General features: G+C 40.3%; 1 protein-coding gene across 3 annotated transcripts; it reads left to right on the top strand.

Moving 5' to 3' along the window:
* Positions 1-779: 779 nt before the first annotated feature.
* LOC119906867 (copine-3-like) lies at positions 780-12,738 on the top strand. Of its 3 annotated transcripts, XM_038724316.1 has the most exons (17): positions 780-934; positions 4,000-4,164; positions 4,573-4,752; positions 4,938-5,012; positions 5,133-5,204; positions 5,593-5,673; positions 5,809-5,898; positions 7,755-7,853; positions 8,052-8,138; positions 8,305-8,364; positions 8,514-8,647; positions 9,106-9,160; positions 9,607-9,658; positions 9,972-10,105; positions 10,282-10,518; positions 10,621-10,735; positions 11,749-11,886. In XM_038724316.1, exons 2-16 carry the CDS (start codon positions 4,006-4,008, stop codon positions 10,729-10,731), a joined length of 1,626 nt encoding a protein of 541 aa, XP_038580244.1. In that variant the 5' UTR covers positions 780-934; positions 4,000-4,005; the 3' UTR covers positions 10,732-10,735; positions 11,749-11,886. The 3 variants fall into 3 exon arrangements, with proteins under 3 accessions (XP_038580244.1, XP_038580226.1, XP_038580236.1); XM_038724298.1 differs by lacking the exon at positions 10,621-10,735 and having other exon boundaries at positions 11,749-12,738; XM_038724308.1 differs by lacking the exons at positions 780-934; positions 10,621-10,735 and adding an exon at positions 1,032-1,129 and having other exon boundaries at positions 11,749-12,738.
* Positions 12,739-13,252: the final 514 nt, after the last annotated feature.

Genomic DNA, 13,252 nt, shown 5'->3' with positions numbered 1-13,252 from the left:
GTATACTTCACATCAGGACTAATAACAGGGGTGAATAAGGAGACGTTTGTTGTTTCCTAGCAAAAGTTATAGTGGGATACAAAATACAAACTGGGATCCAGAGAATGTCTAGTACACTAGAGCTTAAACTGTTCATTAAGCCTTACAAGGAAGTGTTACATCAAAGAATGTTATGTAACTTGAGGTTTTTGTATAATGTAATTAAAAAAAGAATATAACTAAGTCACTGAAAATCCTTTTACTGAAAGTTACTGAAACATACTAAAACATCACATTATATACTAAACAAGACATTTTGAAAGTTTGAACATTGTCTTTGTCTTTTTTGTCCCGGATTGAATGTGTCCCTCTGACAAAACAGCCTGGCCCCCTTAATAAAATTGGTCTAGAACCGCCACTGGATTTTTGACTTCCACTGGGTGGCGATGGGGCAGTGGATAAGATACTTGCCTTTGGTGTGAGAGACCCGGGTCCAATTCCCTGAGCAAGACACTTTACCCCTAGTTGCTCCAGAGGCGTGAGACCTCTGACATATATAGCAATTTTAAGCCTCTGAAAAAGCGTCAGCTAAATGAATAAATGTAATGGGGAAAGTATGGGGCTTTTTTGTTCATTGCATGACTTTCAGTGTACACACAGTCTCTCCACACCTTTAATATTTAATCAAATGTCCACTTTTGTGTAGTTGTGTTTGTGACAATTTTACCAGTTTTATTTTATTTTGATTAAACGGATTAAACCTGCCAAATGATGACTGCATTGCTCTTGTCTACAGCAGACTAACGTTACTTGAAGCAGCGCACTGTGGGCACCGCCCTCAACAGTGTTGTCTGTCACTGCTACCAAAACTGTTTTCTACCTGTTTTCTACTTCTCAGCTCGTTGTAAAAAGTCCCGTAATAAAACACACCAGACACAGCTAGCGGGCTAACAAGGTAAGTTAGGACATTAAGTTGAGACTACTTTTCACATAAAACCGTTTTCGCTGACATAATATTTGCTACTTCGAAGTTGCATGAATGACTAAAGTGTTGTAATACTTCGTCGTAAGTTATCATGTGACGGTCATCTGAAAACGAAAGGAAGTGTTAGTCGTTAGAGACAACATCATTAACTATGGTTAATACCAGGTAACGTTAACTTACACTTATTTTAATAACAATTAACGTTAGTGTGGTGTAATTACTGAACGTTAGCAAGCTCGTTTCGTGCCATTACCGTAACTAAATTACGTAACGTTAGTCAGTTGTCTTTATAATGCATAACACCGTATTTATCAATGCTGAAGGTTTTATCTTATTTAGAGCTTGCTGGTTCGGCATGTTTCCACTAAAGGAACTTCGCAACTACTAGACCAGATTGCATCGATTTTTAAGGCAAAGTAAAGTTTCTGTTCACATCAATGCTGATGAATTTCTGAAGGAGAACGCTGGTGTTTGTTACCGATGTGTTTTTAAGCACATCATTTTAGACAGCTGTACTATTGATGGGCGGTTGAAGCTTTATGAAGTTTTGGGACTATTTCTTTTTGTGCCTGCGGAGATTTTAGCTTCCAACTCACTCTTATTAGTAGTTACCATAGACTGGATATAAAAAGGTAGTTAAAACTGTTACGTGTCGGGGCGTGGCCGTTAGGAAGTGGCTCGCGAGAGCAGTCATACGTCACTTTCCTGCCTTCGGGACGACCACGCCTCCCATTGAGTGGAAACAAGCACTGCAAAAGTGCAAGTGCCAGATTGAAAAAAATAGTGGCACCATGTCTAAAAGCTGCTGCATTGCATTTTGCACACAAAAACAAAACAAAACTTCCCAACAGAGCGAGGGGCAGTAAAAGAAGACATCTGTGGCTTCAGGCCATCACCAGAGAGGATGTAAATGGTAAACTGTGGGACCATGCAAGTCAAAAGTGCACTTCATCCAGGCTATTTAATGATGTCAATTGATCTGAGTAAATTATGTGTGTGCCGATTGTGCCTGTAGATCAATGAGAAAAGAGTCTTAATGATGGTGTAAATTAAAAATATGGGCTATTATAAAACACCTGCTTTTAGAATGGAATTTGGTTTTACAGTCTGTCCACTTGAAAGAGCGCTGGGAGCAGAGGGTATTTTCCATCCATGGTCAACCGCTTATCCTGCGTACAGGAGCCTACCCCAGCTGACCTTGGGCGAAAGGCTGGGTACAACCTGGACAGTTCGCCAGTCCATCGCAGGGCCACAAATAGACAGACAACCACTCACATTCACACCTAAGGACAATTTCAGAGACACCAATTAACCTAGCATGCATGTCTTTGGACGGTGGGAGGAAGCCAGAGCACCCGGAGAGAACCCACACGGACACGGGGAGAACATGCAAACTCCACACAGAAAGGCCAGAGCAACCGGGGTTTGAACCCACGACCTTGTTGCTGTGAGGTGACAGTGCTAACCACTGACGCACCGCACCGCCTGCAGAGGGTATTTTAACATTAATAATTCGCATAAATTGTGCTATCCTACCTTCTATTCTAATGAACTTTGTAAATAGTATAAAATAAAGTAGGAGGTAAGGGTAAAGCAACCTGTTTTCTACTTCTCAGCTCGTAGTGAAAAGTTCCGTAATAAGCACAAAAAGCTATCTAAATAGACATAAACAAGAGTGCGGTTACACTTTGCCACAGCAATGTCCAATGTCACATTGGACAGACTTTGGACAGCAAAATAAAGTATCTTAATGACAGAAAAAGTGACAAATGTCAGAAATACATTACATGGATATTCAATAAGGTAGGCTAGTATATTTCAGGGTCGTCCACTTTGATGGAGACAGACTGAAAAGAAACATCATCACCTCATCAACCCCTATTTTTAAAAAGTGTTTCTATATAATGACACAGATCAACAACAATATAACAATTGTTTGCCTGACTGGCCATAAGATTTGAGCTCCTAATAGCTAAAAAGCAATACAGTTTTCTTATTTGATGCTGTTAAATTGGCAAAGACCTTGGGAGTTGCATTTACCACCATTCAAATTAGAGGAGCTACTATCACCCAAAAAGGGGCAGGGGCATGATGCAGGGGCAAAGTAGCTAGGTGTGCTGCTCTCATCTATTGCTGTTGTGTTGTCTGGGGCTGTGACTATAAAAAAAGGAAGGGTCAAAACAATAAGTCAATATTAACTTTTAGGGTCACACAGGAACTGAACGTCGATCTTCCAGCTGAGAGTCCTGTGTTTGACCCATTCATCCATCAAATCTTCCACACTACTCCCTTCATGGACTTTTTCAACTATGTCACCTGACTTCCTAAATCCTTTACGGCAGAAAGCTAAGAATGCCCTTCGTTAGTTTCCAATGACACAATGGAAACTCTTAATGACACGATCGAGTTGCTTCTCTGAGCTGTGGTAACATTAGCCATGTTGGTCTTGAATGTGACAACTGGGGCATTGACACTGCCTCATGTGGTGTCGGGAAAAAAAAAGAGAAAATGTTTTTCAACCGTAAAGCAATATTTTAGTGGAAACATCTGTGAGCTCTGCAAATGGCTATTGATTCATAGATCTCCAGATATAAAGTTTCTGGACGCATCGTTCAGCAGAGGTGATTTTTGTTACCTGCCAATAATTTCATTCCCTCGTTTTTCAGACAAGGTGAGTGATAAATGTGTGAAATTAAATGAAAACTATGTACTGATTACCACATATGATTCGTTCGGAAACTTGCGAGGTGGATGAGTATTCAGCAGAACAAATTCTTTAGCTGGCAAGAAATGCATCCCCTATTACTTTGGCTCGACCTTCACACTGTCGAGCCAAAACAGCCCAGAGAGAAGGCTAAACTGGTTCACGTCTGCTAAATAAATGGAGGGATGGAGCAAGTGTTTCATGAGAATCGGTATATGGCTGCAGCTCTCAGTATAAGCCATAGAATATAGTCATAACTTAGCAGGCTATAGGTGTGGTATATTAAATGTTCCCTTCTGTTTACCTGTGTTTGTTTGTGCGTGCTCTCCAGGTTGTGATGGCAGCAGGTGGAACCCCGGGGGCAAGGGTCACAGAATGTGTGACCAAGGTGTCGCTGAACATCTCCTGCGAGAATCTGCTCGACATGGACGCGTTCTCAAAGTCTGACCCTCTGTGTGTGCTTCTGATGAACACATCAGGGCCCCACTGGTGTGAGGTTAGTAGTTCTTCTACATGCACACATCAGGCTATTAAATGAAACTTTTAATTAGCTGTGCTAAGGTGCAGGCAAGTGTTGTACTCACACCAGTGAACACGAACTGTTTCATTAATGTTTCACTCATTGAAGAGGCGACTTAGTTTTAGTATATAACCATTACAGGTTACATTGTGAGGTTTAGATTTTATGTACTCACCCTAATGTCTAAGTCAAATCACCAGAGAGCAACGATGATCTAAAAGGCCAGAATGAACATCATCCTTAAGAATTTTGAGTATTTTTAAAAGTATTTCCAGTATTGGTAGATATTTTTGAAGTGGAAATGTTTGTACTTGCTCAAAAGAGTGTAAGATAGACGCAATGTACAGAAAAAGTAACTGACTCTGAGACATGCATCTTTGTTAGATTGGACGGACAGAGAGAATCATGAACTGCCTTAATCCCAAGTTTTCTAAGACGTTTGTCGTCGACTACTACTTCGAGATGGTGCAGAGGCTGAGGTTTGAAGTGTACGACATTGATAGTGAAAGCTGCAGTCTGCAAGATGCTGACTTCCTGGGAGAACTGGAGTGTACCTTGGGTCAGGTTAGCCCTCTTTGCTCACCACCAAAAGTCATTTATCATCACAAATGCTTACTCATTGTGCTTCTTTCTCCTCGTTAGGGTTAAGCATCAAAACAATGCATATTAGTCCTTTTTATATTTTAGAATTATCATTTGAAGTGGTGATGGTGCCGTGACATTTCCAGTGAGAGTGTTTTTCTGTCCAGATTGTGTCCTCAAGGAAACTAACGAAACCACTTGTCATGAAGAACAAGGCACCTGCAGGGAAAGGAACCATTACTGTGAGTTACTTGCAGTTACTTGAGTGTGAATCACATTCGGAGCGTTAAGTGTACACGTGTTCCTTGGTGTTTTTGCACTTACTTGATATTTTTAACACAATGCTGTTTCATGTTTTGTAGATAGGTGCTGAAGAAATAACTGACAATAGGGTGGTGGAGTTTGAAGTTGCAGCTAGAAAACTGGATAAAAAGGTATTGCTGTACATTTTAATTATGTTTAGGAATTTATAGATATTATATTGTAGAGGATCTAACTGGAATAAAAAAAATCTGAAACATTGCTGTGGTCTTTGCTAGCGGAGGTGAGATTTTATGAATAGAAAAACATTCTCTAATATCTTATTTTAACTATATAAACTATAACTACATATCAGGGCTACAGCGGCTACAACAATTCCATGTTGAGACCGCAAGAGCTGTGATTGGTCAGCTTGGCTTTTGTGTGTTTTCTCTTACAAGCATGTTGATAGTCAAGGCAACATTAAACAAGGAAGAAATGATCATGTGCATGATGCATCTGTCTAATGTAGTAAGTCATTTATTTGATTCAGCTTCATTTTATTTCCTGATTTATTTCCAGGATTTCTTTGGCAAATCTGATCCTTACCTGGAATTCTACAAGCAGACAGAAACTGGATGGCAGCTCGCTCACAGGACAGAGGTATACTCGCTGCTATCAGGTCCAAGGAATGTTGGACAGTGCATGTGCAAGTAAAGCCGTAACTAAAATGTGGCATGAGACACAATTGATGCATTTGAACAGTCAGAGCGTCTTTTGATCTGTGCTGTTATGCAGGTGGTGAAATGCAACCTAAACCCAGTATGGAGGCCATTCCGAATCCCGCTGCAGTCGTTGTGTGGAGGAGACGTGGAGAAATCTATAAAGGTACACGTTCACTCGCGCATAGACTGTAAGGCATTGTGACTGATGAGCCTTTTTCTGCAAGGTTGCTATTGGGAGGACATTTTGGGCTTTTCAATGCTCCATACAATCTAATTTATTTCTGTTTACTGTTTTATATTTTTAGTACATGTTGTCTGCTTTCTAGCAGAAGGGAAATACAAACTTCATTTTATTTTACCACCCTGTTGTAATATGACGATTAAATTGACCTTTTATCTTGTATCAACCAAAAACAAACATTTTTGAAAACTGAAACATTTTTATTGCGTGATGTTAATTCACTAAAATACTAAATCAAGGCCACAACGATGCTCCTGCCTGCGCTTTATTTTCTGCATGTCTACAGTAAGGGTCTGATAATCTTGGCACAAATAAAGAAATGTGTGTTAGCATTAGCTTATATATGTTTTTCGTTTCCATCCTCTAACCCTGTAAAAGCACGCTTGTCAGGAAGAGATGCTTTCCAGTCAGCCATGCACGTGAGTTAACTGTTCCCACCGTGAGTGCTCTTCACTTTAGGATGCAGTGTCTGTAACAAGACCAGCCTGGATGCATCTGCGTCTATCATCAGTTTTGTGGAGTTTGGCGAATTGGTCAACTTACCTGTTAAACTATGTGCATAGTCACCACAATCATCCTGTGTCCCTAGTGGATCATGGACTTTTAGTGTGTGGTTGATCACAATACACCTAACTCCATCAGGTCTTTAATGTTTTATTTGTATTTTATTTTTTAAAGCATATGAAATATCTGCAGGCCACATTATGATGCTAATGCCACTGTCAATTCCAGTGGCCTACGATCATTCAGATATTTATTATTTAAATGTCCTGATGAATATTACATTACTAACAGGTAAGTTAACCAATGGGACAATTAAGTTGGATCCCTTTTTTTTAGTTACCCATGAGATTTCATCTTATGGCGCTTTTCCATTACCAGTACCAGCTCAACTCGACTCCACTCTACTCGACTCGGTTTGGCCATGCTCCGTTTTCCATTGCAGATGAGATAGTACCCCTCAGAGTAGCTTGTCATCATAGCGACGCCATACACAACTGCCGCGACGTAAGATTCAATGCGACACACACACACCAGCGATCCACACAGCTTTCTCTTTTTTAAGTTAAAACGTTTCAACATTCCTCAGAATGTAAAGACAGATTAGCGGTTTAGTTTTTCTCTGCCGTTGTTGCTGCAGCGGTCTGTGTGATGGCGGGAGCAGAGGGCTCTGTGAGCGGGCGGCTGGCTCACCTCAAAACTTGTCAGAAGTGGATTTAGTGATGAAATTACATATGAAAACTGTAAAATATAAAACTTTCTGTTGCTGGCCTCAGCTCGCTTGGAACCTCGACGGAGGTGAGGTGACACAAAAACAGTACTTTGAAGCTGGTACATTTCTACAATGGAAAACCAAACAAAGGCGAGCCGAGTTGAGCTGGTACTGTGCAGTGGAGAAGGGGCTATATAGACTGAGTAAAGCATCACACAGTTTGTGTAATACTGTGTCTAGACCTGTTTGCCTTCTGCCTGTTTTCTCAACACTCAAAGCACTCAGAAGATACAGTGTGTAGATTCTGCGCAAATACTCTGTGTATCTTGCTCACTCTAAAGGAGGTGGTGGGACCCTTCCCATTCTGTTTGCCATTTAGAGGGCTTGTGTGTGTTTCTGTTCTGATTTTTCTACATCAGGGCATTGCCTTACACTTAAAGCGTCACCCCCAGAGCATGCTTATGTCTCATCTGCTTTGATTGTGACACACTGACGATAGTTCATCAGTTAAATAGAAGAGTTTCGCGGAGTTGTCATGTTTCTCCTAACTGTCTGTGTTTCCTAGGTGGATTGTTATGACTACAACAACAGTGGATCTCACGACTTTATTGGATCCTTTGAGACCACCCTCTGCCAAATACAGCAGGCATCACAAACATATGCAGTGAGCTCTCTCTCTCTCTCTCTCTCTCTCTCTCTCTCTCTCTCTGTTTGTTTGTCAGTTTTGGCATTTTCCTTAAGTATAAATGTCCAAAAACTGGCGATGAAATACAAAAAAACAAATTTTTTTCTCCTACAAACATTTTATGAAGCTTGAACGGTTTTTCCTGACACTTGCATGTTATGTTTGTGCTCCTTTCAGGCCGAGTTTGAATGCTGCAATAGTAAGAAGAAACAGAAGAAGAAAGGATACAAAAACTCTGGTGTCGTCATTATAAAAAAATGCAAGGTACTGTGGTTTTCTGAACTAGTTGTTTTCTTAGTTTAGTAAATGCATATTCCACAAGTCAGTTGCAAGACGGAGAGATGTTCAGATGGCTGAAACTGTGATACTACATGGATATCAAATGTTTGTTAGGGTGCTACATGTTGTAAGCGTGCATATTTGTTTTCAGATAGTGAAGGAGTATACGTTTCTGGATTACATCATGGGCGGCTGTCAGATTAACTTCACTGTGAGTACTAAAAAAATTATGAATCTTTGGGGAAACATGCTGGGGCATACTGAGGATTTAATGTCTTCAGGAAACATTTGCTAAGATCTTGTCAAAGCATTACCGGATTTCATGTTCTCTGTATTTAATGATGTATCCCCCCCGGCCAGATTGCTATTGATTTCACAGGCTCCAACGGGGATCCCAACTCTCCCCAGTCCCTCCATTACATCAACCCACAAGGCTACAATGAATACCTGGCTGCTATCTGGGCAGTGGGTAGTGTCATCCAGGACTATGACAGGTAAATAGATTGTTATACATCAGGTATTGTGCTGGTAAACTAAGTAGATGAAAAACCCACCATGAATGATTTAAGCAGAGCGGTGTGTTTTGCTTTAGTTAGTCTGACAGACCAATTTAAAATATTTGAGGCATTTTTTGGTCATTTTCAACAATACACAAGTCTGGACTGAAAGTCTCTGCGATTGACATAAAGACCGCATTCTAAGATGACTTTAATACATTTCTCATCATCATCTCTTGTGGACAAAATCAGTGGATTCACTATGAGAAGCAGGGGCGAGCATTCAGAGAAGCGCCTCCTGTAAATGCTGTGATATCTTAATGAAGCTGTAAGAATGTAATAACGGATGGATGAAGCCAGCAGTGTTACCCATTCAAAGTCTGAAAATACCTCTAGTCTAATAATTGTATATGTAAACTTGGAGAAAACCTATTTTGTTCCACTTTCTTCTGTAGTGACAAGATGTTCCCTGCTTTTGGATTTGGAGCCCAGGTCCCTCCTACAATGCAGGTGATTGTTTGTGTTAGTCAAAACATACCTTGATGTTTGTGTCTCCATGTGATCAATACATTCTCTATCGGTATTTGTTAAGACACCTTGATGATGATTATTTAGAAATGTTGCATATTGTAGGGTACAGTGATTGATATTTGTATGCATTTTTACGTCGATGACTGATTTTATTATTTAATGTATTTTGAACTTGTAATAATTGTCTAAGTTGTATTAGTATTTGCGTCGACCTGCCGAGGAACTGCAGATGGAAATTAGCTAGCAGCTAAATCTGGTACAGTGCATCTCTTCTCCCGATGTGAGATTAATGTTGTACATGGTGCCTGACAAATAAGTGTAATAAACTCTAATACGTGAACAAGCTTGCCTTGGATCGATGTAACTCAGGTCAGCTCAGATAAATTGGCATAGGATCCAGATTAATTGTTGTTTTGTGTTTGCAGGTGTGCCACGAGTTTCCCATCAACTTTAACCCATCGAATCCCTTCTGTGCAGGTAATACCAGACTGATGCTAATATGAATTCACACTGTTGTGTGTTTAATGAGACAGAACATGACGTGTAGGCCATTTAGCAAATTTAGCTGCGAGGCACAACTGGAGTATGATTAGTATTTTCCAATCCAAGCTCGGCACTGTATGACATGAGATTGATATAATTTGTTCTTCCACGGAAAATTTGGCATGAGATGTTCAAACCAGAAACCAGTGGAGAAATGATACATATCTATTCATTCCAAATACGATGAAATATGCGTAAATCGATGCTCGCCACATCCCATTTGTGTGTGTGTTTATGTGGTTTTTAGGTATAGAAGGCGTGGTCCACGCCTACCAGCACTGTCTGCCCCAAGTGAAGCTTTACGGTCCCACTAACTTTTCTCCAATCATCAACCACGTTGCCGGTTTTGGCAGACAAGCCTTACAGCAGAAAACTGCATCTGTAAGTCAATGGAACTCTAAAATCTATTAAAGTAGTATAATTGTAGCTGTTGTATGCAACTGTTTGTTATTGATGGGCAACAAAAAGTCAGTTCTTCTTTTCCACACAATAACTAACACTTCCATTTAATCCGTTCTCTTTCGTGTGTCGTTCCCCGTTATGTCACTGTGCCACAGCAATACTTTGTTCTGCTGATCATCACTGACGGGGTGATCACAGACATGGATCAGACACGCAGTGCCATCGTCAACGCCTCTCGCCTTCCCATGTCCATCATCATTGTTGGAGTAGGGGGGGCAGACTTCAGTGCCATGGAGTTCCTGGATGGAGACGACGGCATTTTGCGCTCTGCTGCAGGCGAGGCTGCCATGCGGGACATTGTGCAGTTTGTGCCATTCAGACAGTTCCAAAATGTAAGCTGATATCATAAAGCAAAGTGTTTGTGGGCATGCACCACCTAATCTTCTTTATAACACTTAAATAATGCACGCATTTGAATGCACATCTTATTTTAGGCAGGTACTGCAGCCCTTTCCCAAAGCGTACTGGCAGAGTTGCCGCAGCAAGTGGCCTCCTTCTTCAACTCATTTGACCTGAAGCCCCCCTGTGAGCCCAGTCCTTCCTAGAAATGTAGGAGTACCCCCAACAACACACTGACCCCTCCTTCTTCCCCGCATTTGACCCAAAGCTGCATGAATTTGCATAGAAGCATAATTGTACAAACAACTTAACTTTACTCATCAGCCAAACAAAACAAACAAGATAAAAGATAAATATAAGATAAAGGTGTACACGCTAGTAGGCAGATTTCGTTACCTTTGGACAGAGCCAGGCTAGCTTTTCCGCTCTGCTTACTGTCTTTGCGTTAAGCTGCTCTAACCGGCTGTTGCCTGTAGCTGTATATTTAGTGTTCAGATGTGAGAGCCGTATTGATCCTCTCATCCAACTCTCTGACAGAGAGTAAAAAAACACATTTCCTAAAATGTTAAACAATTGCTTTAATGCATAAAGATCTCATATATACCAGTACCATGCATATGTTGTGAGAAATCAAGTGCACAGTAACTCGTATATTCACTGACCTCATGAGCCTAACTCATTGCAGGATATTTCACAGTTCACAGAATAATAATATTAAAATGATATATTTACTTTATTTAAGGCTGGAGTAATTTTCCAGACTCCGCCCGACACCACACCAACATCATGCTTGGGCTACTTTTTAGTCAGTCATAAGCAGTTGTTTTAAGATGTGCAATATGATCTGTCTGTCTAGTTTGTCTAATGTGTCACCTTTTTGTACTATGTCTCATTGCACTAATTAAAAAAAAAGATGGGAACTATGATAAGATATGAAACAGTAGTGTTGCCACTGTCAGTGTTGAAACATCACTTCATTTGCACACATATTTGCAATGTTGTACACTTGTATACTAGAGTTCCTCGCTCGGTGTATTAGCAGTTCAGCTGCAACAGACCTCAGGAAACATTCATATACTAATCATAATGCTCCACACCTCTGGCTCATCTTTGCAACTCCCGGCTTCGCTGATATGGTTGCTACAGTTCGTTCTCTATCCTTCTGCATTTTGATTTGTTTGTCACCCTCACTGTGTTACTCTTTCTCTACCCCTTCCACTTAGAGTCCTCAGGAAATGCTTGCTCGGAATGTCTTGGCAGAAGTCCCAGGTCAGGTGGCGGGCTTCTTCAGTGCCATGAGTTTGAGGCCACCCCATAGCGACACTCCCCTCCCTGCCCTCGCAGCTTCTGAACCCTCCAGTTTAGTATCCTGAGGACCTTTGTGTTTTGTTCAGTATACCACATGAACATGCAGCATCCAGTCTGGAAGTTTTGTGATGATTTGTAAATACTATGTACCAATCAAGCCATGGGGTTTACACAGATATTGTCAAACATTTATTAACATCTACTTAATGTAGATACTTAATCTGACACATATGATTTTATGGGACTAAGTACCAGGATTGTTAAGAATGTAATTTCTTAATTTATTGATCTTCACAGTCTAATGAATGAGTTGACACCAGTGTGACTTGACTGAAGGAAATTAAAGTAGCTAATAACAGTCTGTCAAGTTGTCAGAATGTCTATATGAATGGGCTGGAGTACTTAATGTGTTCTCCGTGTCTCTGCTAATACTTCTCCAGTATCTCCATATTACAATGACAACAATGAATTCATACATAATGGTTGGATGTGTTTGTTTAAATGAACACTTTATTTAGATTTTACACTACAAAAAACTATTGCATTATGTCCTTGCTGCTGTTTTGTACTTCAATCAATTTCTGTTTTTAAATTCAGTTCCATGTTTGATTTTCATACTATTTGGTGCTTACTTGAAGCAATTATCACCAGTAACAGGGATGAGCTTCATTTAGTAAAATGCATGTTTACATTGATGTACATAGGAAGTACAGTCTGTCTTAAAAGGAATAAGTAAAACTTATCACTTAACTGACGAAAATGGCCAAAGACAGCACTGATCAGTGGCGTTGCCTTATGTAATATACTTGTCTTTGTTATGGACTTTGATTTTTAATCATTATTTCATGTAAATATGATATGTAATAACATTAAAGAAGAAGTGCATTATGCATTCTTGAAATGCGTGACTGTGTGTGTATCTTTTCGACCACTCAAAGCGCTTTTACACTACATCTGCATTCACCAATCACATGTTCAAACGTGTTCTAAGTGCTCAAACGGAAACTAACATTCACACTGGCGGGCAATTCGGGGTTCAGTATCTTGCCCAAGGACACTTCGACACGCAACCGGGGGAGCCAGGGATTGAACCGCCGACCTTCCGATTAACGGCCAACCCGCTCTACCCCCTGAGCCACAGCCACTCCAAGACATGGGAAGTACATACATTCATAGATGTAAATTACTGTACATATTGAATTGATTATATTTACATTACATTTATTCATTTAGCTTTTATCCAAAGTGACTTACAATTGCTATATACAGTGGGTACGGAAAGTATTCAGACCCCTTTAAATTTTTCACTCTTTGTTTCATTGCAGCCATTTTCCAAAAATCAAAAAAGTTCATTTTATTTCTCAGTAATGTACACTCAGCACCCCATCTTGACAGAAAAAAAAACAGAAATGTAGAAAT

Source organism: Micropterus salmoides, unplaced genomic scaffold (genome assembly GCF_014851395.1).
Source record: "Micropterus salmoides isolate LMB-PRFRI ecotype aquatic unplaced genomic scaffold, ASM1485139v1 Ms_hic_scaffold_1, whole genome shotgun sequence".
Lineage (NCBI taxonomy): Eukaryota > Metazoa > Chordata > Actinopteri > Centrarchiformes > Centrarchidae > Micropterus > Micropterus salmoides.
The sequence above is the reverse complement of the archived record's forward strand: the minus strand, read 5'-3'. Positions and strand labels throughout refer to the sequence as shown.